The sequence below is a fragment of the Pituophis catenifer genome, unplaced genomic scaffold, assembly GCF_029215685.1.
Source record: "Pituophis catenifer annectens isolate HBS135680 unplaced genomic scaffold, rPitCat1.0.hap2 SCAF_2, whole genome shotgun sequence".
NCBI classification, from domain to species: domain Eukaryota; kingdom Metazoa; phylum Chordata; class Lepidosauria; order Squamata; family Colubridae; genus Pituophis; species Pituophis catenifer.
Window position 1 is genome coordinate 98,066,276 of NW_027256882.1, and position 27,060 is coordinate 98,093,335.

Here is a 27,060-nt window from a genome sequence, read left to right on the forward strand (position 1 = left end):
TTTAACATTGAAAAGCCAATAATGCTTAATAAATAAACCTTGAATAAAAAGAAACATCAGTGAAAGGTGGATGGGGTACTTATTTAACTGCTTGGGTGGCCACATAAACCAGAGCAGAGGGACTCTAGTTTAGTGCTGGTATCTCTCATTAAAAGAGTGAGGGTGCAGCTGGGATCTATCAATTTGAGACCTCAATGATACCTGACAGAATAAATAATATTTGTCAGGGAATTGTGCAGCCGGTGTACAAATGAAATCAGAGATGCTGACATGAACTTACAGTTTTATACAGATAAATACATTTTATATCAATATATACAACAAACTAGATAGTCAGGCAAACAGGAGCATCATAAGGTAAATTACAGAGCACACAGGAAAAAAAAGGGAAACTCTCCACACCCACAGTAACCAATCACAGCACAGATTGCCTCATGCAGCCATCATTCTCCAACCAATTAACCACAACTGTATGTTCTGGCTCACTGCACAACCCCACTGCTCCAGCTACTAAATTTTAATATCTTAACAATATTGGATTGCTTGGATGAACACATTAATCTGTTTGCACATAATATGATCTCATGTAGGATAACCTGCCTATGGGAGGAATATGTTACTTATACATTGCTGCTATTTAAGTTGGAGGTTGCTACTCTCAGCTCACTTTTATTTATCCAGAATCACACACTACGTGCCCTGAGCCTGTTCAATGCATTCTACAAAGCATTCAAAGGAATGACCACTTTGCTTTATCAGCAGTATTACCCATGCATATATACTTACATGTGCAGATAACTAATAGCTGTGACGAGTCTTGAGAGGAAGCAAAGTAGCCATATGTTAGTGAAGCGCCCCTTACTATCCAATATCTCAGAAGTGTTGCTATTTATTAATTATGAAAGAAAGCAAAGCAGCTATCAGCACCAGGAAAATCAGAAGATCCAGGCAGTTCAAATATGTATAAAGCTTTATTGTAAGCTTAAGCTCTTTGTAAGAACCTGAACTACTAACAGTCAAGAGAAATTAGCGAGAGTTAAGAATAGAAAGGAAATAAAAATGGGCTGGACTTAAATCTCTTGTGGGTGCAAAGGGACTCATGACTGATGATGCGTTTGTCCCCTCCCTCGGGCTCAGCCTGGTCATCTACAGCAGCAGACTTTTGCTAGCAGTAGAAAAGCTAGCTGAAATTTTAGATTAATTTCCTACTGATAGCAGTTTCTTAAATAATTATTTTCCATGTAAAAGACTGGATTGATAATTAATTGTTATTCTACGTTAGAATGACAGTGACAGGGAATTAATAAGCCTATCAATTATTTTTCCCCCACTGGTTGTTAGATGTTGATTTAAACCTTGCATTTGTCAGGTACACATGTAATTACAAACACATTGCAAATGTGAGCTTTATGTTACTATATTTTGTAGGAGTTCCAGGGTTAACCATGGCTTCCTAATGGGTACATATATCATGAATAAAGAATTGTTGCTCTGTAATATACATGATGATCTTATTCCATAATCTATGAATATCTTAGATGATTTAAATGAGGGCGAAGGCATTAATGGAAATGCATCAATAATGTATTGTAGCCATAATGGATGTCTTCCTAGAACATTATTGATTGCACTAGAAGTCCAAGTAGCTTTCAGACTGCTGTTGAACTTGCTTGTATTTCCACAGGTTTTGAGTTGTACATTTCTTTTTTAGGAAATGTCTCCTAACAGTCCTCCTGCAGACAGTCCTGCTTCTCCTCTCAACAATCAGCCTGTGAACTTTTGCACAGATGAGGTACCCACAGCATCTCAAGGACTGTTGAAATTGTTTGGGACCAATTCAGAGGAATCCTCTGGAATAAAATGGGTATACTAAGGATTTTTTTTTTTATCAATTCAGAAAATGCAGTGTGTATAGTATAATTAAAACCCTTTTAATTATAACAACTCATAAAATTAAATTCTTACGGTATTAAGTGGTATATTTTTAGATGGGAAAATATTTCAAACATATTCATCTAAATGTGAAAAACACAGACAGAGGGAGATTTCTTTTTCTTCTTTTCCTCACCAAAAAAGGTAGGTCTGTCTTATACTCCGGTGCGTCTTATACTCCGAGAAATACAGTATGTATCTTGAAAATGTCTTCCTCCTTGGGTTGTTGGCTTTGAAAAGATGGAATAATACGTTTCCCTGGCTCCCATTGTCTGGCATTTCTAAAGGGAGCTTGCTGGAGCTATTTGGAAGGAAGCTTACTGGAAAGTGCTTACCACAAATCTGTCCTCTATGGAGGGCAACCCAGCTGTTGGTTAGTCTGGTGTGGGCCCTGGCAATAAGCTTGCTTTTTATACCAGCACTGAAGGTGCCCAGTAGGGGTTTGTCATGTTGCCTAGTCGCAGCTTTGTGACATTGTTTGATGGTGATGCTACATGGCTAGATGAGTTGCCCTCCCTTAGTGAGACCTAGGAAGGGAATTGGGATGTATGAAATGGAGATAACCCTCGGCCAACTTAGAGGGGTTGGTGGGAGAGGCCAGTGTTGGTAGATCATGTGAGGAAGAAGTTATTAAGTCCCCTATGGCACTGGTGGTGATTAATTCATTCTTGGGAGAGGGGGTGGTTCCTTCTCTAAGGGAGGTGTTGCTTTGCCCCTTTCTCAAGAAACCATTGTTGGATCCCACCATACCGGACAATTTTTGTCCAATGTCCAAACCTTCCTTTTTGAGGTAAGATTATGGAGAAGGTGGTCATACAGCAGCTTCAGTGGACTGTAGATGAAATGGATTATCTGAACTTTTCAGTTAGGCTTCAATTCTGGATATAACAGAAATGGCATTGGCTGCTCTTTTGGATGATCTGTGGCAGGTGCAAGATGAGGGTAGTGCATCCATCTTGGCTATATTTGACCTCTTATTGGCTTTCAATACCATCAAGCGTGGTATCCTTCTGAATCAGCTCTGGGGATTGGGAATGGGTGGCACAGTATTGTGTTGGTTTTCTTCCTTCCTCGGGTCAATACCAGTCAGTATTGATCCAAAGTGAGAGATCCTGTACTATGTACGATACTGCCAGGTTCAGTGCTCTCTCTGCTCCTGTCATCTACATGTGACTGTTATGGGAGATCATCCATCATCAGGGACTGAAATTCATCAGTGTGCTGATATTCAATTATATCTTTCCACTCCTGATGAATTAGGCAATGCTGTAGATGTCCTGTCCCAATGCTTGAAGGCTGTCAGGTCTGAATGGGGAGCAACAGGCTTTAAATGAATCCTGGCAAGACTGAGTGGCTTTGTTTTTTAGGGCCTCCCTAAACTTTACCATCTTTGATATTAGATTGGGTGGCACTGCCCCAGATATACCCGACTTGCAAACTGAGGGTCAAGGAGAAGATAGTCATTTCTAGGAGGGTGTTTGCACAATTTTGGGTTCTGTATCAGTTACACTCATTCCTGGATCCTGATGCTCCTGCTCACAGTTACTCATGTCTTAGTCACTTCTCTTATGGACTGTTCTAATGCATTCCACATGGAGCTGCTCTAAGAGTATCTGGAAGCTTCAACCAGTGTAAAATGTGGAACAGGCCGTTCTGTACGCCCTAAAGAGGTCACATTTTATATCTCTACATTGATTGCCAGATTGCTTTCAAATCCAATTCATGTTGCCAGTTTGGACTTTTACAGCCCTACTTGATACAGTGTGGGGCCAATTTGAGGAATTGTCCCTTTGTGATCTACCTGTCATATTACGTCTGGCAGGAGAGGCCTGCTGTGGATCCCATCTGTGAAAGAATCACATGCAATGGGACCTAGAAGACAAAGATGGAATAGAGTGTTAATCTATGTTCTGACACAGTTATAGATTGAGATCAAATTCATTTTACAGTATGCCAATCTAGATAATACAGTTCAAGAACAATGCTACTATTTTGCACTCTAATTCCTTTTTAATCAATTCAGAGGAAAACTTTTTGATATCATATTTCATGTATTTCTGTTTTAGTATTTTTGTAAGTTACTATTAGAGATCAATGTTTATAAATTACTGATAGAGTGAAAATGCTGCACTGGAGGGGAAGAAGAAAAATACTTGGCGCTACAGAAGTTTCCAGCGGCTTGTGGTGTCTGCAGCAAATCACAATGATGTCAGAATGCTCTATCATGCATATGCCACCATTATGTATTTGCACCGTTATAAAATTCTGACGACCTTGTGATTATGTATTTGTGATGCAAGTATGTAAGTCACAGCATTTCATAATGATCATCACACCCAAATTATCATAGCTCTCCTCAACATCCATAACAATGGTGTGTTCCCCTCTATCCTTTCCTCTTCAGGCAAAGGAGACAATGAAAGAAGAATCTTGGAACATTCATTTTTTTGAATATGGGAGGGGCATGTGTATGTACCGGACAGCCAAGACTCGTGAGCTGGTGCAGAAAGGAATTCCAGAGAGTCTTCGTGGAGAACTGTGGCTTCTGTTTTCAGGTGACGTTCTTGCTAAATGTGCCACAATAGATTCCTGACTTAAGGAGAAAATATTTTCCCCTGCTACACAGTTGCATAATACTACTGCTATTAAAATGAAATTGCTCCCCAAACTGCAGGTGACCTGAAAAGTCAGCAATTACTGTTCCCAGAGCTAGCATTTCTTAGTTCTAAGCTAGTTGCTTCAGACAATTGTGAGGCTTTTTTTTCCCTCAAAATATTTTTCTTTAAGTTTGCTAAAATGGAATGCAAAAAAAGTACTATTCTTTAAAATATCTTTTCTAAATATATCATTCTTATTAACATCATGCATTTAGTCCTCAGTGTAAACTAGCTGTAAAAGGCTTGATAACCTGCAGGAATGTTTTCTTTGTAGAAGCCTCAGCCTGAACCACATCTTGAGTGCAGTAGGAAAGGAAAATAATGTTTGTGTGTCAATACAGGGGCCTGGAATGAGATGGCCACTCACCCTGGATATTACAGTGATTTGGTGAAACAATCTATGGGAAAGTATAGCTTTGCCACTGAAGAAATTGAAAGAGACCTGCATCGTTCAATGCCGGAGCACCCTGCCTTTCAGAATGAACTAGGAATTGCTGCACTTAGAAGGGTACTAACAGCATATGCTTTTCGGAATCCTACAATTGGATACTGCCAGGTAAGGGAGCGATATTTTTAGATTACCTAGTAGTTTGATGGCACTCCTTCTCACATCTTGGCCATAGTTTGATATGAAGCTCAGCCTCTCCCTTCTTTCATGGGTAGGAATATATTATTGCTTTCCGAGACCACTATTTGGGCATGGTTGAGCAAACTGTGGGCTGTGTGATTCCCCAGCCTCTGTTTTGTAGACTCCTTCCATCTTCATGTGCTTCTTGAGAAAAAGGGAGTCTACCCTGAAAAGGTTCTGGAGGAAAAGAAAGAGGAAGAGAAAGGATAAGTGAGATTATATAAGGGCGTATAAGAATCTCTCTATTCCTCTTTCATTTCCCCAGGGAAATTTCAGGAGGATGTTTTATTATCTCTTGTTTTATTATTATAAAATTTTACATAATATTTGGGCACAGTGGTGTTTATACAATCTTGACAAGATTATTGATGTTAAATAACTTAAACTTTTAAGATAAAAAAGCTTGCATTAGTAATGATTAATTTCTAAACTGTTATCGTTGAAATAAGATTGCTTTAGATTTTACATCTAAAACTCGGTGTGGCATTTATAAACTGCAAAATATATTAAAATATTTATTATATAACAAAGGTTTCTATCTTGTGCTTAATATTTAACACTAAGGTTTCCAGACGTACCTACTTTCTTAAAGTAGTTGTATAGAGCCAAGGATATGATTCTGAGCTATACAATGCCCTCTTCATTTATAATTTATATCTGAGGGACCTGACAAATTGGAAAGCAAATAAATACTTGCCTTTTTAAATATGCTCCCTATCCAATATTAATGGTTATGTATGTGCATGTATGTCTTCATATTTGTCAGGCCATGAACATAGTGACATCAGTACTGCTTCTGTATTGTAATGAAGAAGAAGCTTTCTGGCTCCTCGTAGCCCTGTGTGAGAGAATGCTGCCAGATTACTACAACACTAGAGTGGTTGGTAAGTCACTTTGAAAGCTGAGATTAATTGGCGCAAAAGAATCTGAAGCAGTCAGATGAGATCTTTACATTATCTCTCTGTGATTCTATTGCACGAGATAGTTTTCACTTAGCGAAAAAACTGCTGCAATTCAAACTTCGCAGTAGGATTTTGTAACTGATGTTAATCACTTCCTTGAAGATAAGTAATATATAGTAAAGCCAGTTTGCAAATCCAAGTACTGACTGTGCATATGTGCGCTCATTATAAAGTACCCCAGATTTTATTTATTTGGTTTGGACAAATCAGCATTTGTAATAGAACCTTGTTTCACACTCTTACTCTCATTATATCACAGATAACACTTCTGTCTCTGTTGCCTCTTCAGGTGCACTAGTAGACCAAGGCATCTTTGAAGAACTAACAAGAGATTGCCTTCCTCAGCTGTCTGAGAAGATGCAAGATTTAGGAGTCATTTCCAGCATATCACTATCTTGGTTCCTCACACTTTTCCTTAGTGTCATGCCTTTTGAAAGTGCAGTGGTCATTGTTGACTGTTTTTTCTGCGAAGGCATAAAGGTCATCTTGCAGGTATCCCTGGCCATCCTGGATGCCAACATGGACAAGCTGTTAAATTGCTGTGACGAAGGTGAAGCCATGACTGTCTTGGGCAGGTAGCTTTGTTTTTAGTTTCAGAATTAAGTGTGGAGGGGGGGAGCAGACTTTCCATCTTAAAATTATACCCTTTATTAGACAACACCGCTCCATTGTGCAAAGTGGCTGCCAGGCAGATATTTTAATATCATTACATATGTAAATAAGAAGCCCACATAATGCATAAACAATGTGTTGTGCCCAATATCTCCTACTGCTCAAATCAAAATAGCCACCAGGAAAAAGTCACCAACCACCAAATTCCACCAACTGGGGAATGTGCCATGTCTGCAGGAGCCAACAGTGGCTAACAGGAACTAGATTGATTTCAAGCTTCACTATGTCATCACTGCAATTACCACCAAGGTGTCACAAATCATGCACAATTCTGCTTGTGTCAGGAGAAAATGATAACAATATTTTATGGGTTAGAGCAGATAAATACAACATTAGGTAGTTTCAGCTACAGGCTGGGAAAGAGGGCCGGATCAAAAAATATGTCCTTAAAAAGGTAGCTTAATATAGCATTACATTATTATTAATATGTAATTTAATTATAATATATGAATGAATCAAATATCTTGAATTATAAATATCATCTTAATTATTTTAGTTTTAAAATCAATTCAGCTTTTCATGAAAGATGACTCAGACATATATTTTATTAAATAAATTATATAGACTTTCCTGACCATAATCTTCAGATTATGCACTAATCCAAAATTCTGTTTTTTTAATTTTTTGTAGGTACTTGGATAATGTGGTTAATCGGCAGAGTATTTTCCCACCTATTCCTCACCTCCATGCTTTATTGACAAGTGGAGATGATCCACCAGTGGAAATTGATATTTTTGAACTTATAAGAACAGCCTATGAGGTCAAAAGATAACATAAATCTTATATTTTTACTTTAATATTTGTAAATGAATTATATACTGACCTTGTAGTTTCTATTGATCAGATATATGTCTTTAATATAAGCATTTACAAATTCAAGGTATGGGGGTCAACTGTTTTATGAAGAATGCAATGGATAAATCATTTAGCTGTAATTATTCCTTTCTTAACCCATTTTTCTTTTAATTGGTTTTGGTTTTGGTTCCCTAAAACCAATCCTATGTTTTCAGATGGTTCTTACTGCTGTTACCATTGGCCAACATACCATATCTTTTCCCTCTTTACTTTCTATTAGAACTTCCAAAGCTGACTTCCAGATGAGCACTAGGGGGTAGCAAAGAGATATTGAAAGCTCTGCCTCTTTGTAACTGTCTAGTCTAGTGCCTTGGCTTATTTTTGCAGTATAAATCTATGGGCTAAATTTTCCCCGTAGCTTCCAAACATGGCTATGGAGCTATGATTGGCCATGATCACTTCTGCAAGCATTGCTTCATCATCAGTCAAATAATTGCTAAGTAAAAGTATTCTATAAAATGAGTGTAGGTCTTTTTTTTCCCAAACATATAGTATTTTCTGTGGATTTAGTTATAAACCCCAGTTTTCATTTCCACTGCAGAAATTCAGCCATTTGAAAGCGGATGACATTGAACAGATGCGTTTTAAACAAAGATTGAAGGTAATCCATTCTTTAGAAGACACTGCAAAGAGAAGTGTGGTAAGTTGTATCCATATTTTTATAAACTTGTATTAAGTTGACTGATTTTGTTTCTCCTGTTTGGAATCTTTGAGGCAGTGGTGAAATCCAAATTTTTTTACAACCAGTTCTGGGGGTGTGGCTTGGTGGGTGTGGTGTGGTTTGGTGGGCATGGTTTGGTGGGCATGGCAGGGAAAGGATACTGCAAAATCTCCATTCCCACCCCATCCAGGGGAAGGATATTGCAAAATCTCCATTCCCACCCCACTCTGGGGTTAGCTCGGTTCTCCAGAACCTGTCAGAACCTGCTGGATTTCACCCCTGTTTTGAGGCTAGGTTAAGCTAAATAATATCAAGAAGTAAATTCGATAAAATAACTACTTGCCATGTTTTTCTTTATTTTCTACAGCTAAATGTGTAGTATGGTAGTATAATGGTATTCATGGTATGTCGCTAATTTGAATATTGATTAGAAGTCTCCCTTAAGACTGGTATTAAGCTGAAGATTTCACAGCCACAACATTTGGCATAATTCTATAATTAATTGTTCTGGAAAAATAGAAAGCTTTATACGTATGGCATTTTAGTTGATTCTGATACTGGTCCAGACAATTCCCTACTTACTAATAGGTTACATTCAGAGATCCTATTCATTAAGTCCGTTTTGTTCTCAAGTCCAATAAGAATAAAAACATGCTAGTGCAGTTCTTGCCGTAAATAAGGGGCAGCATAACAGTAAAACCTGACAGCTTCTATAACTCCAACCTAAATATTCTGGAAGTCAGGAGAAGGATTAGTTTCCAGCACACCGCGAAAGAGCCAGGATCAGATCGCTGTGCTCAAATAAAGAGAAAATTTCCTTAAAGATCGGCAGTTTGGAAATTCATTTATTTTGAGATAGCATCGAAACCTGACAACATATTTATTCCTGTGTGCCACATATGTTTTCAGCATACCAAATATGCATTCCAATGTACTATAAACTCACTCTTTCCTGCCTTCTCCTGATTTATGAGTGCAGATAGATTTATTTGTATCAACAAAAGTTCGCAATTCAATAATTTGTTAGTAGGGTAATTTCTGAATCAACCAACTGGGAGTTGCTGTTTTTCTCATAAGCAACATTGTGATTTCTTTTTTAATTTTTATCCCATAACCGGCTGATCTGAAAACATTCCAGCTTTCTTTATGAAAATACCTTGGCAGATTTACCACAGACCCATACTAGCTAATTTTCTGTCATGTTTTCTCCTACTGAAAATATAGCTGGAAATAGTGACCTTTCAATTCTCTGAAATTGCTCTATCTGGGAATCTCAAGGGAAGAGTGGCTTTCACATTTTCTTGCTACTGTTTTTGTCTGTTGTTTGTGATATTCCTTCCCTCCAGATAGCATCAGATGTCAAGCAATTGTCTCTAATGCCCTTGTAGAAGTTTGACAATGAGCACATTGAGAAAAAAGCTGGGCGGAAGAAAAAATCGACCCATTTCCTGTTCCTGCTCCCAATGATAATGCACTGAGTGCAGGAAATTCAGTACATATAATACTTTTGACCATCTTTTTGTGCTTATTGACTCAGTTCAAGAGAATAGAATTGTTCTTTTTATTTGTTATTCAGTTTTTAGAATCTTCTGATCTTACAGATCGGTCCCTCACGAATACAGACGACAACATTCTGTTCAAAATCATTAGATGCTACTTCCTTTTCAAAAGTTACTTTGCCATGCTTTTAAAAATATGAATTCCTCCTTTTACTAAATCTATCCTTTCCAGATTCCCAGCTGACAGAACTAAGATGTATTTGCTTCTGTGATTTTGCAGGTCCGAGCTGTATCTGGAGACATTGGCTTTTCTATGCAAGAATTAGAAGATCTTTATGTAGTATTTAAGGTGGGAGACCTTGACAAAACATTAGCCTTTTTATTATTGCTGCGAGTAGAGATAAAGCATGCTTATGAAAACTCCTTTAAACTACAGAGATGCCAAGATCCAAGCTGGTGGTGTATTAAAAAGACTTTTATGTTCAGACACTTTGACTTTATTTTTTTTGGTTGAGAAAACGGGGGGAAATCCAACAAAATTAAAAGGGATATTATTTTGTTAGGCTGATTCAGCTTTTTGTTATGTATTTGTTTAGCATTACAAGATGTAATGTAATGAATGTAATAAAACAAAAACAAAACAAAAAGCTAAATCACTCTAACAAAATAAGATCCTTTAAAAGATTTATTTAGTTTTTCTTTGGGAAAAAGAGCAGTATTTCAACCAATCTCCAATCAAAGATGCAAGTTCTGAGTAGCTGGGAACAAAATATTTTGCCTTGGATTCTATCTGGGTTTTGTTTAGAATTACCAGTAGCAATGTCCCTTAATAGTCTTTCTTACCTAACAAACATGAATTCCTAATTTTCCAAACACAGAGGTTGAATACTATTGTGCTTTCAACCAAGGCCTTTAAAATGATCACAGTTAAACAAAGAAAAATAGTAGAGTGTTCATTACAGTGTTAGAACCAACTTTTCAGGTAACTGTACTGTTTCAAAGGCTTTAGAACTTCCAGAAAATCCTATTTATTCCCAAACTGTCCTGCATTATTGAACATTTCTTGCTTTGTTCTGTTTGCAAATTGATTGGGTTCTTTATAATTATCCTTTTCATTTTCTTGCATGTTTCAGAACTGATTAAAAGCCATATCTAATCCTTTAAATTATGTCTTCAAGGCTGATAGATTAAAAAAAAAAAAAAGCATCACTCACTCTCTCTCAGCCCAGCCTCTCTCACAGCTTTGTTTTAGGCAAATAGGAAGAGGGAGCGTCTGTATGTTACTCTGTACAAAATAAAGGCAGTTTGCAGATCTGATAAATCATTCATTTTGTTTATAGGCAAAGCACTTAATGAGCTGTTACTGGGGAAATCGTACTTCAGCTGCTCAACGAGACCAGAGCCTACCTTACTTAGAGCAGTACCGCATCAACCTTGAGCAGTTCAAAGATTTGTTTGCTTCCCTTACGCCTTGGTCTTGTGGACTGCACACACCGGTGCTTGCAGAAAGAATGTTTCGACTTCTGGATGAAAACAAAGATTCCCTTATTAATTTTAAAGAGTTTGCAACAGGCATGAGTAAGTATCTAGTCTTATATGTTAAATCATTGGTGAAAAGTAACACAACAATAGAGTGGTGCAGCTATTTGGATTTCAAGTGAAAAAGGTCTTTGAGCTGGGACTGAGGCTAAGGCTGTCTTTATCAGTGGCTGTAGTCCTTTATAAAATACAGGGAGATACAGACAACTCTTATTCTTTATTGCCACCCAGTGGTCACCTAGTTCAAATACAGTAGCCCCAAACAACCCCAAACAAAACTGCAAAATTCTGTGACAATTTCTGAAGAAAGTTGAATCAAAACATATTATTATTATTATTATTATTATTATTATTATTATTATTATTATTATTAGAGTGATTCATCTTCCCCACAGGGTGGATAAAAATAATAGTCTTCCTGACCATTTCGTCTTCTACTCAGAAATCCAACCAAAGCTATTTACAGCTTTAAGTTGTTTGTAAAATATTTGTATTTGATTGACAGAAGCATGGAATAGTGGCAAATATCTGTAGCTCAGGAGTAGGATGAGGGTTAGGGTCTGATTCAAAACTCAAATTATTCCATTATTCAATATAAGCTCAATGTCTTTGGACAAACTGGTATCCCACAACCAAATTTCCTTTATGTTTATAGTTAGAATACTTACTTATTGATTGAATATGATTACTACTTATAAGCAAATCTATTAAACATTATTTTTTCAATCCTGATATCAGCAAAAACTCCATAATGAGTTGTCAGAACTTAGCAAAAAATGTTTTATTTTACCATTGATCAAATAAAATAACTTTATATTCTTTTCTTTTGCTTCTAGCAGCCGTAATATTTAATCAATCAATATTGTTGTAGAATTTGATTTCTTTTTAATTCTTCTTGATCCCATCACACAGATTTCTTCAAGGCTTTAACAAGCCTCTTTTGTAATTCCAATAAGAAAACATTTTTTAGACCATTCTAAAATGTATTTCCCTTTAAATTTTTAAAGTTTTGCCCAGTTTCAATTGTACATCCAGTAAAGAGTCATTTTCAAAATTATTTTATTGGCCAGTGATTTGCAGTTCCACTTTGCATAGTTTTTCTGTCTTGTCAGATGTGTCATTCCTTCATTAACATCTTTTGGACATAGTTTATCCATAGAAGCAGACATCATTAACTAACAGTGTTGATACTGTACTTATTAATTTCTGGCTCCATTCTTCAACTATCTTCTTTAATGTTTCCAATATTATAATGTTTTGTGTCATTTTGTGACTCCCAGCGTTAACTGAAATCAAGAATATGGTTATATTTTTTCCTCTTCTGCTTAGAATTTTTAGTCCCCCGTAGTCTACTTTCTAAAGTAACTTATCTTTTTAATGGCTTACAATAGCCAAGATGGGCAAAATAAGTATTTCCCAGGAGGAACTATTTATTTTTTTACAGTTAGTTCTAAAATCTTATATGTATGTGGGGAAGGGAAAGGAAATCATTTAGCAAGTGGCAGCAGCTTGCAACCTTTCCTGTCAACTTCCCCACTGACTTTCTGGGGAACTAGCAAAGAAGATTGCAAATGGCAATCACATGTTCACAGGGTGCTTGGCAACGGGTTGTAAGTGTGAACAGATTTCTAAGCACCCAGGTCACAAACATATGACTGTGGGGGGAAGGGGGGCAATGTTTTATAATGGCTGGAAGTGCTTTACAGACCATAAAGCACCTCTTCTGAGCCATGGTAACGTCAAACAGTTGTTAAACAAGTGGCTGAAAGTTGAGGACTACCTGTAAAACCATATATAGCTTGGGTCCATATTATGGAAGCATCTTCTCCAAGTAGAATTTGCTTGCTCTAAATGGTCTACCAGAGAGAGAATGGTCTGGGTATCAATCTAAAAGAACCCAGGCAGGTTGGAATCCATAGGATGCCATTCCTACTATTGCTCTCTAGAGCAGTGTGTCCCCCTGAGATCAGATGGGTCTCTGCTCTTTTGTTCTCTAGGAAACATAGCGAAGACAGTTCTTGGGTATCCAAATGGTTTTTATTAATACTACTCGCAATGTTATTTACTGTGAGGTTTTTTAATGGTTATTTTATGGATGTTTTAATTTCATAGACCAGGGGTGTCAAACTGGTGGCCCACGGGCAGGATGCATCACGTGCAAGCCATGCCCACCCAGCTCTCCAAAAGGAAAAACGTCACAAAACATTATGTGACAGCAACATGATTCCGTGAGTTTGACACCTGTGTCATAGACTATAAGCCACCTAGAATTGCTAGAAGAGGTGGCATATAAATATATCGATGTAAATAAATAAATGAAAATCAATCATGTTGAGAGAAAAAGCATAAAAACAAGTTTTAACCTCATCATAGGAATAGGAAAAACTTTATCAGCTAAACTTCCACATCATAAAAGTCCATCAGAAAAAAAGGCTATCTATGAATACTTCTAAAATCTAGGTATTTTTCTGATCCCAACAGGTGGAATGTATCATGGTGATCTGACTGAGAAGCTGAAACTCCTTTACAAACTACATTTGCCTCCAGGTGATACACTTCTTTAACACTTTTGTTGGTGGGAGTATAGACAATGCCTCTCTTTTGGGTGTGTAGACCTATTAAAATTATGGAAGGATTACACATTTCTTAAGGCTGTTCTATTAAATTTATTAGACTGATAGTACATATAAGTGATTACAATAATTTACCCATAAGAACATACGGTTGCAAGAAAAAGTATGTGAATCCCTTGGGATTACATGGAGTTTTGCATGAATTGGTCATAAAATGTGCTCTGAACTTCATCTAAGTCACAACAATAGAAAAACACAGTCTGCTTAAAATAATACTACACAAACATTAGATGTTGCCATGGTTTAATTGAACATAACATGTAAACATTCACAGTGCAGGGAGGAAAAAGTATGTGAGCCCCTAGCCTAATGACTTCTCCAAGAGCTAATTGGAGCCAGGAGTGAGCCAACCTTGACTCCAATCAGTGTGATGATATTGGATGTGTTGCTGACAGCTGTCCTGCCCTTTAAAAACATACACCTGTTTTGGGTTTACTGATTTCAAGAAGCACTGTCTGATGTGAACCATGCCTCGCAGAAAAGAGCTCTCAGAAGACCTACGAACAAGAATTGTTGACTTGCATGAAGCTGGAAAGGGTTACAAAAGTATCTCCAAAAGCCTTGATGTTCATGTGTCCACGGTAAGACAGACTGTCTACAAATGGAGAAAGTTTAGCACTGTTGCTACTCTCCCTAGGCATGGTCGTCCTGTAAAATGACTGCAAGAGCACAGCGCAGAATGCTTCATGAGGTAAAGAAGAATTCTAGAGTGTCAGCTAAAGACCTACAGAAATCTCTGGCACATGCTAACATTTTTGTTGACACATCTACAATAAGGAAAACATTAAACAAGAATGGAGTACATGGGAGGACACCACGGAGGAAGCCATTGCTGTCCAAAAAAAAATATTGCAGCACGTTTGAAGTTTGCAGAAGAGCACCTGGATGTTCCACAGCACTACTGGCAAAATATACTGTGGACAGATGAAACCAAAATTGAGTTGTTTGGGAAGAACACACAACACTATGTGTGGAGAAAAAAAGGCACAGCACACCAACATCAAAACCTCATCCCCACTGTAAAACATGGCGGAGGGAGCATCATGGTTTGGGGCTGCTTTGCTGCCTCAGGGCCTGGACAGATTGTTGTCATTGATGGGAAAATGAATTCCAGAGTTTGTCAAGACATTTTGCAGGAAAACGTACGACCATCTGTCCGCCAACTGAAGCTCCGCAGAGGATGGGTGATGCAACAGGACAATGACCCAAAGCATACAAGTAATTCAACAAAAAAATGGCTTCAACAGCACAGAATACGCCTTCTGGAGTGGCCCAGTCAGAGTCCTGACCTCAACCTGATTGAAATGCTGTGGCGTGACCTTAAGAGAGCAATTCACACCAGACATCCCAAGAATATTGCTACACTGAAACAGTTTTGTGAAGAGGAGTGGTCCAAAATTACTCCAGATCATTGTGCAAGTCTGATCTGCAACTACAGGAAACGTTTGGTTGAGGTTATTGCTGCCAAAGGAGGGACAACCAGTTATTAAGTCCAAAGGTTCACATACTTTTTCCTCCCTGCACTGTGAATGTTTACATGTTATGTTCAATTAAACCATGGCAACATCTAATGTTTGTGTAGTATTATTTTAAGCAGACTGTGTTTTTCTACTTTTGTGACTTAGATGAAGTTCAGAGCACATTTTATGACCAATTCATGCAAAACTCCACGTAATCCCAAGGGGTTCAAATACTTTTTCTTGCAACTGTAAATAATATTACTAATTTTAGTATACGTATGTACACTAATACATAGGTAGAGAGGCTTTAATTTCTCCATCCATGCTCAAATTAATGAAGAAAAAGCCCATCGGCAGAAATGGCAATGATTTCTTTATATGCTTTGTTAAGAGATGGGCCTAAGTGAGTTGTTTCTTCACACAATAATCTTAGTTAGGATTGGCCCATTACCATAAAAGAAGACGACAGAATTATTCTATGTACAGAATTTAACGAATATGTAGCCCCAGGACAGTTTTTAATTATATATATTTGCCTTGTAAATCTTAATTGACTTAATTTGTATGAATTAATTGATGATGTGGTTATTAGTGAACATGCTCATTAATATATTCATAAGACATAGGATTTTCTAGCTTTAATTTTCTGTGAGCTTTTTCATCCCTGCCTAATTTTAATAGCTTTGCAGAATAATTTGTATGTTTTGATTAAGTGCTTTGGCTGTTGGGTTTGTTTCCATTTATGTCATATCTTTTTCTACAGAAAGGAAGATGGGGGGGGGGGTCAAACCACTTCCTACTGAAATATAGACAATGCCTCTCTTTTGGGTGTGTAGACCTATTAAAATTATGGAAGTATTCAGAGGACTGTAGTGTAGTGCTAGTGTTGAAGCCCTGATCACCATGTAAAATACAATGGTAACACAAGCAGTTGACATGAGCACTTCCTAACATGCTCTTCTCTTCACAGACTCCATTTAGCTCCTGAGTATATATCTGAGTTGAGGGAAGAAAAGTAGACTGAGATTATCGAAATTTAAATAGAAGAAATTTTGCTTTAAATTCAGCTGAAGTATTAGTAATCCTTATTTACTAACTGCTTCAAAAGTGCTTTTTCAAAAGGCAACCGGATTTTGTTTTTCCTTGAAGACATTTTGCTTCTCATCCAAGAAGCTTCTTCAGTTCTGACTGTGTAATAGCTGAATTAACCCATTTTCTAGTACAATTCATGATTAATGCTTAGCTTTGACATAATAACTGCCTTGTTTTTCTATAAAAGTTTTTTTTAAAAAAATTGATTTATATGCCGCCCTTCTCCGGAGACTCAGGGCGGCTTACAATGCGTTAAGCAATAGCCTTCATACTTTTGTATATTTATACAAAGTCAGCTTATTGCCCCCACAATCCGGGTCCTCATTTTACCTACCTTAGAAAGGATGGAAGGCTGAGTCAACCTTGAGCCTGGTGAGATTTGAACTTGCAGTAATTGCAGGCAGCTGATGTTAATAACAGTGCTTTAGTCTGCTGTGCAACCAGGGCTCTTTTTGTTGGAAGAAGGACCCCGTTAATTCTCCTTGTCCTTCCAGTAGTTTTTTGGCCAATATAGTCATCAAGAAGAACTTGTCTATATTAGGTGTGGATGGTTCCCACTGATCTCACTTAAACTTGAATGACTATTTTCAGAGGGCTTATTAGTGGATCTATGTTTCACCTGGTGGCATTTGTGCCATGATTTCACATAATCCTGACATCCCATACAAAGCTACTGAGATTCATCAGAGTTCTTTTCTTCATCAAATTCAAGGGAAGCAGTGTACTTTGACAGGCAAATGGATTCATCTTTGTCATTAAAAATCTCAGATATTCTCTGTAATATCATCTTTTACCCTGTTAGGCTGTTACTCCAGTTATAATTCTTTGGGATAGCCTGGCTTCTCTGATTGGTGCAAAATAAGACATTCCCTGATAATAAGCCCAATCAGGCTTTTGAGCGCATGGCAATAAGGCCAACCGCTTATTTCAGGGTTCAAAAAAAAAAAAAAAAAGGTCAGGGTCTTATTTTTGGGGAAACATTGTAGGTATATTAAGATATTACAGCCTTGACTTCTCCTGAAGATAGTCTGGTTAATTGAAAGTAAGGTGGCTAGGGTTCTACTTGGAACTGAGGGTTAAAAAGAAGAATATACAAGATTCACTTGAGCTCATTATTGTAATGAGGAAGAGATAAGGCACTTAGATTTCCCCAATTCCAGCTACAATTGCTCTACTAATAGCAATTGTAACATAGGTGAGAAACACACTATTAAAATTGTTGGAGAAGTAACACCACCAACTCATACCAATTGACCAGAATATGGAGGACACAGTTTTTCTAAGATATTGGGTACTTCCTGGTGGCTTTGCATCACCTTCAGTGTGTTAGGATTTAGCATCAGCAGATGCAACAATACATTTATGCTTGCAAAACTTTCCACAACTCTAACAGGAACTCCCAAAGCTAATTCATCCCCTGTGGGAAATAAGGTGCAAAGAATTAGTTGAAATATGGAAAGACCAGAAGCTACAATGGATGCAAGAGGGAAGCTGCATCTTCATGGTACAGAAAGCAATCAATTGTTCAGTGTAGTTGTATTCCAGTTTGCAATCAATATTCTAATTGAGTTATGCTGTGTTGTGTCTCTGAAATATTTCAGCCAGTCTGAGCATTGTAGCCAAGTTAAGACATGTAAAGCCTAACATCAGCTCTATATTACCCTAAAATTACAGTCCCTGGAGAATTGTCAATCTTAGTTAGGGTTGCTTTGTTTTTATTTAATTTGTGTAGTAAGAAATTGCCTTAAATAACAAATAAAACAGCATTCCCATTCTGAAAAGGCAGCTTTTGTTCCTACAGATTTCCTCTTTTTCCTACTACTCACTTGTCTCTCCAGTGCTGTTTCAGAACTCCCAAATCCCCCAGAACAGATTTGAAGGGTGGACAGAAAAGTTGTAGAAGAAAAGGGGAATCAGTTAAGAACACCTCCTTCCTTTTTTTTTGTGAAAGCTTCTGTTGGGTCACACAGCCTTTTCTGAGTGGAAAGATTCCATTGGATATAGGGGATCAACTGAAGTCCAGTACTGTAATCAGAGATAGGTATATAGAGCTATCTTAAGTAATTCATAAGGAAACAGAGTATACATCCACTAACTTTTTTTCTCTTTGTATAGCTTTCAGTTCAGAGGAAGCAGAGTCTGCCCAGGAAGCTACAAACTACTTCACAGATAATAATGCTACAGAAGGTAAAAATGAGAGATTTTATCTGTTAGGGAAAGTGGTCATGTAAACATATTGAAGCCAAGCAGAATTTTCTTATTTCCTCTCCCATCAGAATATTATCCCACAACTGTTTTAACCTCTGTCATGGATTTTGATGGATGGTGGTTATTTGTAGATGAAACATAGGTCAGACTAATTATCCCCTTTTACAGCCCAAGGTACTTGCTCAAATCCTGTTCCTTTCTTGGTTTCTCTCTGTTATTCTATATTTTGACTCGCACTCATTCCTCCTGAATTTCTCCCTGTCCTCAAAGCCTTTCTTCTTTATTTCTCTCTTCTCTTTGCTCTCTAGTATCTCCTTTTGTCTCAGAACTGGATCTCTTCCTACGTTGTGATTTGCAAGGTTAGTCTGAACAACTAAGATGGGCTGCCATTGATGTTCTAAAGTGACCTGTTTAATATAAAATGAAATTGCTTTAGAATTTCTTCAAGCCACAGATATTACAGCTAAACAATCAGCCATAGTATTTCATTCATTTCCTGAGTCATCATATTCCCGTTTCTAATCCACTGTGCACAAACAAAAATGTTTTCAGTATAAAATGTCATATACTTGTGTTTATTCACAAAGACGGTCCTGCATCTCTTCTTTGATGTATGTCCCAACAACAGAGATTCCATCTCATCTGAAGTCCACTGCTGAGGCAAGTGAATCCAAGGTAGTAGATCAGTAAAGTGCCCTTTCCCGGCTATCATGATAGAAGACTCCCTTCCAGGCATTCATTCACAGAACATGAAAGAAGTGTTTTGAGTTCAGCAGTCTGCCAAGCTCCAGTTGCCCTGGTAGATCTACTATGTGACCATGTCCTTCCATCTATCCACTGGGCTTTGCACCTCTGTGACCATTTGTGTTGTGGCTGTCAGAAGGACCTGTTATTGGCGGAGAGATTGGAATATTGATCTTTTCCAAGACCAAATGCAAGCTACAAGGAGATTGAAATTCCCATTAGCAATCAAAAATATCCCACACCCAAAGAAGCAGGAATAAATGAAAATTGCAAAGAAAATCCGCTTAATGTCTAATGCCCAAGTCATTGCAATCTTGGCTGGGACATCATGAATCAACTGCAACATCACTTGAAAGAAAAGTTGAAGTATCTCATTTGAAAATACAGGAATTTCTGTCTGATCATCTGACGTGAGCCCTCTATTATGCTTGATCACGGAATGTCAGTGATGATGATTCTAATCCTGTTACTCCCACCTTCTTTCCATTGGAGGCTTTTTAAACACATACACACCCCGATGAAAACCACTCTGTAGTTTGTTCCATACATTCGGATTTACTTTAGAAAATTCCCCAATTGCTTGTTAATCTCAGACTTGGACTCCATTTGTTGTAATTAAGGAGTTGCAGGGCATGACTCCCTTTTTTCACCACAAAGCTCAAGACTCTGTTGTGGAGGAGACTTCAGATTCTTTTATGCTGACCAGGAGCAACGCAGGGAAGGGGACCTTCTCCTGCTTCCTTTTATTTCCTTTTATTAGGAGCAGTGTTTCCATATGCTTCCAAGTGAAAGCATTGAGATTTTTTTTCTAGGAGATGCTTTTATTTGAAACTAGGTTTTGTGATTTACTCCCATTTTTTTTCCTGCTGATCATTGCACACTGTGATGTTGCAGTCTTTTTTTTTTTTCCTTACCAAGTCAAATTTGTGGCTGATATAGTTTCTCCTTCTAGAAGACCTTGGTAATATTTTATTAATATAAACACTGATTATATTTTATGGATCATCTGATACAACCTTTCATTTTCAAAAAGAAAGAATCAGGCTTTCTGGGATAACTATACCATATATCATGATTTGTGCTTTGTGCTTTGAGTCTGATAATCAAATGTCTTATAACACTAAAGTCTGTTTTTATTGTATTTAGAGGTGCTTTGTAAGAAAGGACTTCCCTGATCCCATTTAAAGCATATCATTAACATAGGGCATCAGTTTGTGACCACATTGAATTTTTTTTAAATAAACCCTTTATTTGTATTTTAGTAATTTTATCTGAAATCTGTCCTTCCAGTACATCTGAATTTTAAAATATCTGATTACTGCTTATTTTACTTAACTTACATTTTTACTCATCTCCATATCTTCCTATACCCCCAATATATCAGGATTAAAAGTATTTAAATGCAGAGATGTCTTCTCCATCTTAATACGCTTCAGATATATCGGGATTATAAGAGAATTCTTATGTATGAGAATTCTTATGTATGGGAATTCAAGGAACTGAAGGGTCTCAGGGTGGGGAAACCTGATGTTTTTGTAATAACAGTATCTGCAAGTGAGAGTCCCCTGACTTTTCTTCTATAGTTTGATTTCTTTTCACAATGTATTTGAAAAATAAAATGATAAAAACAATAACAAAAAAATTAAGTAATCCATTTGACCTACCATAGGCACCTTTTTCCACCCTAAAAGGGGGTGAAAATTTAGGTACGTCTTATACACCGAATGTAGCTACGCCCACCCACTGGCCCCCTCCCTTTGGCCTCTGCCTTGCAACAGTTACCTCTTTGCAAGCAAACAGCAAGAAAAAACAGCTCCTTTCAGCTTCAGCATAGGCTAATTAGCACAAGTTGATTGGATCGGCCCCCCGATTCTCAGCTGGCAAAATTGCTCACAGTCAGAGGGAGATTTCTTTTTCTTCTTTTCCTCACCAAAAAAGGTAAGTGTGTCTTATACTCCGAAAAATACAGTACTCTTGTTCGGCAATGCTGCCCCCCCCTTTTTTTTTTTTAAATCTAAATTGAAAGTGTTTTGCTGACAAATATTCAGTCAAATTAATTTTCCCTTTGTAGTTTAAAAAAGCAGAATCAGCTTTTAAAAGGAAAAGCCATATTCAGGGCAAAGGAACTGGAGTTAGACACCTCACCTATTTTTAACCTATTGTACTTTTTTTCTATAGTAACTATAGTAGTCTTTCCTTAACTTTGATCCAGAATCTTCATTACATCTATTTCAGTCTAGATGCAGTATTAGGATAAAGATTTATTTGTACTGTTTGTAATGCCCTGCTTCTAATAAAAATAGCGATTATTCTTAATGTCCTTGATTTTATAGAAACAGATATTCAGGAAGATAAATCAGGAAGAGATGGGGAATCCAAAGATCAAGGTAATGAAGTGTTCTTATTGTTGGTAGTTTCCTTAAAGATGTCCTGCTCTAAAAGAAATCTCTGGACAATGCTGACATTACCAGAATTCATAATATGCATTATTTATATTGAATTAATCTTCCTTGCAGAGAGGGGCACAAGTCCTCATGATTACAGATACCACTTGCGAATGTGGGCCAAGGAGAAAGATGCCAGAAAAGAAACAATCAAAGATCTCCCTAAGATGAGTCAGGTAGAAAGTTGCTGGAGAATCTATGGATTTAAAATGATGTCTTTGAAGGAGATTTTTAGAATGTTAGACTAAGTTAGAAAGTTTGAAAAGTTTAGTGCTGTAACTTTTTAATTGAGTTGTTATGTAGGTAGGTAGGTAGGCATTTGAGGTGTCATTATTCCCTTTAAGGAAAATTGTCATGTTATCAGGATTAAGGAAGACACTGAAGTGATTTGACCTATGCCATATTTGAATAATATTACCTTTGAAGGATAATTTGTTATAGGATAATTTATTACAGAAGTGGTGGGAGTTTGAAGCTTGAATCTCTTCCTTTTCTTTTTGCTCACTTGTGCTCCTTTCCTCCCTATAAAATGGACTGAAAAAGCATACCCTTATAAGGATTTGCACTCAACATTTGCATTCTGTAAAATTATGAAATGACCAAAACAATCAAAAAGTAGCTTCTTTATTTAAAGATTATTTTAACTCTTACATAAGTATCACCAAAACAAGGATAGAAGAGATATATTGAAAGGATGCCAGATACTAGAGCTGTGAGAATAGAAAAATGAATTAACATCTTGTTTAGTTTTTTAGTATTACAAATAAAAGATTCGAAACAAAGACTCTATACATGATTATATCAGATAGCTAAGTACATAACTTGTGATTATGGAAAACAGCTTTAAACTCACCCAATCTAAAGATGGAAGTACATTTTAAAATTAAAAGTCACTATAATATACTCTGATGTACATGTACACTTATCTTCATTCTAATTGTCTAAACCAGATGACTTCCTTACAAAGTGAAAATGTTGTATATTTTATCATTGATTGATTAATTTGACCAACAAATTTTAGAGTTAAAGACCCAGTCATACGGTATCAATGCTTATAAATACATTGCAGCTATTAGGTGTTTCTGGTCTGGATCATTAATATGTAACACTTAATTGTCTACATTTTTACAATGTGAATATCTCAAATGGGAATTTACAATGCTATTGCTGGGAGGTTAACTTGGGAGGATTAAGAGAACATCTATTAGAAGTGGACATTAACTTTGCATTATCCTTTTGAAGATTTTTCATCTTATTAACTGCTATCATGTCTTTCTTTCTTTTAAGGAACAGTTTATAGAATTGTGCAAGACCCTATATAACATGTTCAGCGAAGATTCTTTGGAGCAAGAACTATACCATGCCATTGCCACTGTTGCTAGCCTTCTCCTACAAATTGGAGAGGTTGGCAAAAAGTTCTCTAATCAACCTGTTAAAAAGGACCCTGTAAGTAAAGAGTCTCCGGCTTCTGATCAAAGTCAGAGTTCAATACTAGAGCAATATTCTCAGGCTACTCCAGAAGGCAAGGCTTCTGGGGACATTCAAATTGAGAAAAACCAACAGGAAAATCAGATTTTTGTAGATGGAGGAGGTGAAGGTCCAGGATCACCCATACAGTTGTTTTCAGATGATGAAACTAAAGATGATATGTCCATGTCTTCATATTCTATGGTTAGCACAGGCTCCTTACAGTGTGAAGATATTGCAGATGATACAGTTCTAGTTGGTTGTGAGGCAGGCAGCTCAGCTGCACGAAATGGCAGCACCATTGATACAGACTGGTCCATCTCCTTTGAACAGATCTTGGCCTCTATCCTTACAGAATCAGTCTTAGTAAACTTCTTTGAGAAGAAAACTGATGTTACACAGAAAATCAAGGAGCAAAGGAAAATTGAAAGACAATTCAGTTCATCCAGTGATTATGAACTCTCCTCAGTATCAGGCTGAACTTGAGGAATAAGACGAAGGTTGGGCAAAGTCTAGGAACCTAATGGATGGACAGGTTCCGTTTTTTTTAAACCAACATCAGTAACTATGTATTAATTAAAGAAACCAAATAAGGAGTTTATCATAGTGATTCTTTGATATATGAGCTTCCCTGGAGGATAACTTGCTTGCCGAAGTAACATTAAATTCTTAAAAGCATGAAAGGGTAGAACTGAATAGCCTCTCGGCTTAAAATTACTACAGTAAATTATGCATGTGTGCCTCTGTCTTTCTTTAATGCAGCTTAATTTCAGGCACACCTCTGCTATATCTCCCTTTGCTTTGGGTTTCTTGGTAATTATTTAGAAGTGCAGCCCTGCTTTCTATCTTTACTCTGCTTCCCTGTGTCCGAACACAGACATTCAAAACGCTGTAGATATTTCCACCCTGCCTAAATCAATCTTGCTAGGAATTGATAAATGCAGTGGAGTAACCTGTTAAATGTAAATATGTTGTATTCTCTTACTCTTGGCATCTTGCAATTCAAAATGCCCCAGTGTCTTGGGACAGCTGGTTTCTATCCCAAGTGATTCATTAATATTAATCAGTACAGTATATAACTTTCAAAATTCCGAAGACAGATATTTACTAATATCTTTTAGCCCTTTTTTAACTCTTCAGTGCCATGTTCATTTTTAATTTTCCCGAAAGAAAGGAGTATAATAACTATTGAGAATAGAGCGGAATCCTGAGGATCACAAGATACAAAAGACTTAACTGTCTTGACTTTAGACCATTTTATTGTTTCTTCATAAGTTGAGATAGTATATAGCCTGAGCTCATAACTTACAGTCTGTTACTTTTGATTGCTGGCATAATTAGAAAGCTTGTGTAAGTCATGATTTTGTCTGTGATCTGAAGTAGGTCTAAATAATTTTTTTTGTTTGTAAATACTTCCATAGGAAATGCAAATGTAAATGCATAACTTACTTGCTATGTGGTAACCCAAATGTTGTACATCATTTGAATTGCAGTACATGGAAAGATTGCAATTGTATATGTAATGTATATTAATAGGTGAAGTTTAGATCACCTTGTGTTCTGATGGTGTAGTATAAATATTCAGATACAGGACCCATCCTCTACAAAATCATTTGTGGATTGGAAGAAAATTGGAGTTCCATTTTGGATTGATAGCTTCCCTATGGGAAGGCATTCACTCTCAAGAAGCATTATTTGTTTATATTTGTATACATGCTGTGTACACTAGTTGCATGAATTAAATTTAAATTATATAAATGCCATGCATGATAATTGCTGAACCAGCCATTAGTGTTGTCACATTGGCTGTTCAGAAGGAGAAAAGTCTAAAGATCTTGAACATATGTATCTATGGAATACACCAATAGGTGCAATACCCAGTGTTATTCTGATTGTGGCATATTCTGTATATTTAAGTCTCAAATTTCATATTCATGTATCTGAAAGCAGATAATGACATTAGCTTTTACTAATTCTTCATAATTTATTACCTTTTAATTATATATATATTTACACACACGAAACATACATGTAATTTTACATCGTTTGTCTGATCAATCATGTATATATTCAATAAATGAATCGAATAAGTCATAGATTTGTTTTCATTTTAGTTTATCATATTATCTGTTTAAGATAACTGCTATTCTGTTCCACATTTCATTTTTCAAATACATTGCAAAAGCTCTATTAAGTACTTAAAATAAAAAGACTTAAATAATGACTTAATTAGGCTAAAGCTCAACTCAGCTCTTTACTTTCTATTTAATGTCATGGGTCAGCTTTGAGATTTGCAAAAGAAGTGCCTTTCAGAAGGAAGAGACCCATTAACACTTCTCCATTCATTAGCATAGACATTTATACAGTTATTATCTGAGATAAGGATAAACTTTTGTCAACTTCTCATTCTAGTCTCCTGATGTCACCCATCCATGTATCAATGTTTTAAGAAACTTTTTGTTGATATTTCACAAGATTAAAAGAGTTGGGCTGCTACTTCTTTGGAAGATTTGTCCGGATTTGTCACTCCTTTTAGATCTTCATAGCCATCTCCTGCAATCATTTTTGCCTGCAAAGAATTGGAACAAGGATGCTATGTGACTCTGCTCTCATCCCAAATCCACATTCCAACACTATGAATAGCATTACTTAATAGTTATACTTTATGTCTGAGATAATAATTGTAATACCACATAATCTGTTACCTGGTTGCCCAAGCCATTCTCTCTCAAAAACTGTAACTACCTATTCGTGATACAGTACAACAGGCAAGATCCTGACATCAGTTTCTTATCCTACACCCCAATAAGAGCACATCTTTTATTCATTCTTTGGGGGATAATCACATTCTACAATTTATTACATTCTTCAGAATAGAAATGTTTACAGGACAATTGTTAAAACATCTTGACATTAGCAATCACACACTTGAGGGGTACTTGGTGCTCTCTGACCCAGGTTATTTTCTTGTAGACATTTCATTTCATTCATCTGATGTTACTAGTTTGTACTGTATATTATACAATTAGTATTGTATAATACTAATTGTATAATACTAATATTTTATAATAATAACTGTTGATGTTACCTAGTTTGGGTAATGAAATGTCTGCAAGAAAACAAGCTCAGAGAGCACCAAGGACCCCCTCAAATGTGTGATTGTTAATGTCAAGATGCTTAACAATTATTTGGCAAACATTTCTATGCTGAGGAATGTAACAAATTGTAGAATGTGATTCCCCAAAAAATGAGTCAAAAGCCCATATTGGGAAGGGTAAGAAACTGACCCAAGCAGCAAGCACTACTCATTTCAAGCCTAAGCTACAAATATTCTTTTATCAGTCACGCATTTTTCCAAATAAATAGATCTGACTTTTAAGAAAGCTTCACTTTTACGGAGGACGCGTGCGGGCAGGTACTTCTTTTCAACACTTACGTCTAAAAACAGAAATCGGATTTGTCCCCCGCAGACACAACAGCGCTTTGAGTTCCATCGGGGCTTTGAAGACCCCCGTTGCTCTCAGCCAATGGGATCGCGTCAAAACAGTCTCTGCGCGTTTAAACCAATACAAAAGGGCCGGCTTGTGCAAGGCGGAAGAGCCTGCGG

The 27,060-nt window shown here is 36.9% G+C and overlaps 1 protein-coding gene across 2 annotated transcripts in view; it reads left to right on the top strand.

Moving 5' to 3' along the window:
• Positions 1-25,547, top strand: part of TBC1D9B (TBC1 domain family member 9B) — a 39,623-nt gene extending 14,076 nt beyond the window's left edge. Inside the window, exons 8-22 of one of the 2 annotated variants that reach the window (XM_070937233.1) lie at positions 1,712-1,864; positions 4,337-4,487; positions 4,931-5,145; positions 5,984-6,101; positions 6,469-6,754; positions 7,482-7,611; positions 8,248-8,346; positions 10,147-10,215; positions 11,207-11,444; positions 13,887-13,952; positions 18,706-18,777; positions 19,107-19,157; positions 21,876-21,929; positions 22,059-22,162; positions 23,274-25,547. In XM_070937233.1, the coding sequence (XP_070793334.1) occupies positions 1,712-1,864; positions 4,337-4,487; positions 4,931-5,145; positions 5,984-6,101; positions 6,469-6,754; positions 7,482-7,611; positions 8,248-8,346; positions 10,147-10,215; positions 11,207-11,444; positions 13,887-13,952; positions 18,706-18,777; positions 19,107-19,157; positions 21,876-21,929; positions 22,059-22,162; positions 23,274-23,933 (2,466 nt within the window). In that variant the 3' untranslated portion in view covers positions 23,934-25,547. The remainder of the gene's footprint in view (positions 1-1,711; positions 1,865-4,336; positions 4,488-4,930; positions 5,146-5,983; positions 6,102-6,468; positions 6,755-7,481; positions 7,612-8,247; positions 8,347-10,146; positions 10,216-11,206; positions 11,445-13,886; positions 13,953-18,705; positions 18,778-19,106; positions 19,158-21,875; positions 21,930-22,058; positions 22,163-23,273) is intronic. The other variant, XM_070937235.1, reaches the window with a different exon arrangement.
• Positions 25,548-27,060: the final 1,513 nt, after the last annotated feature.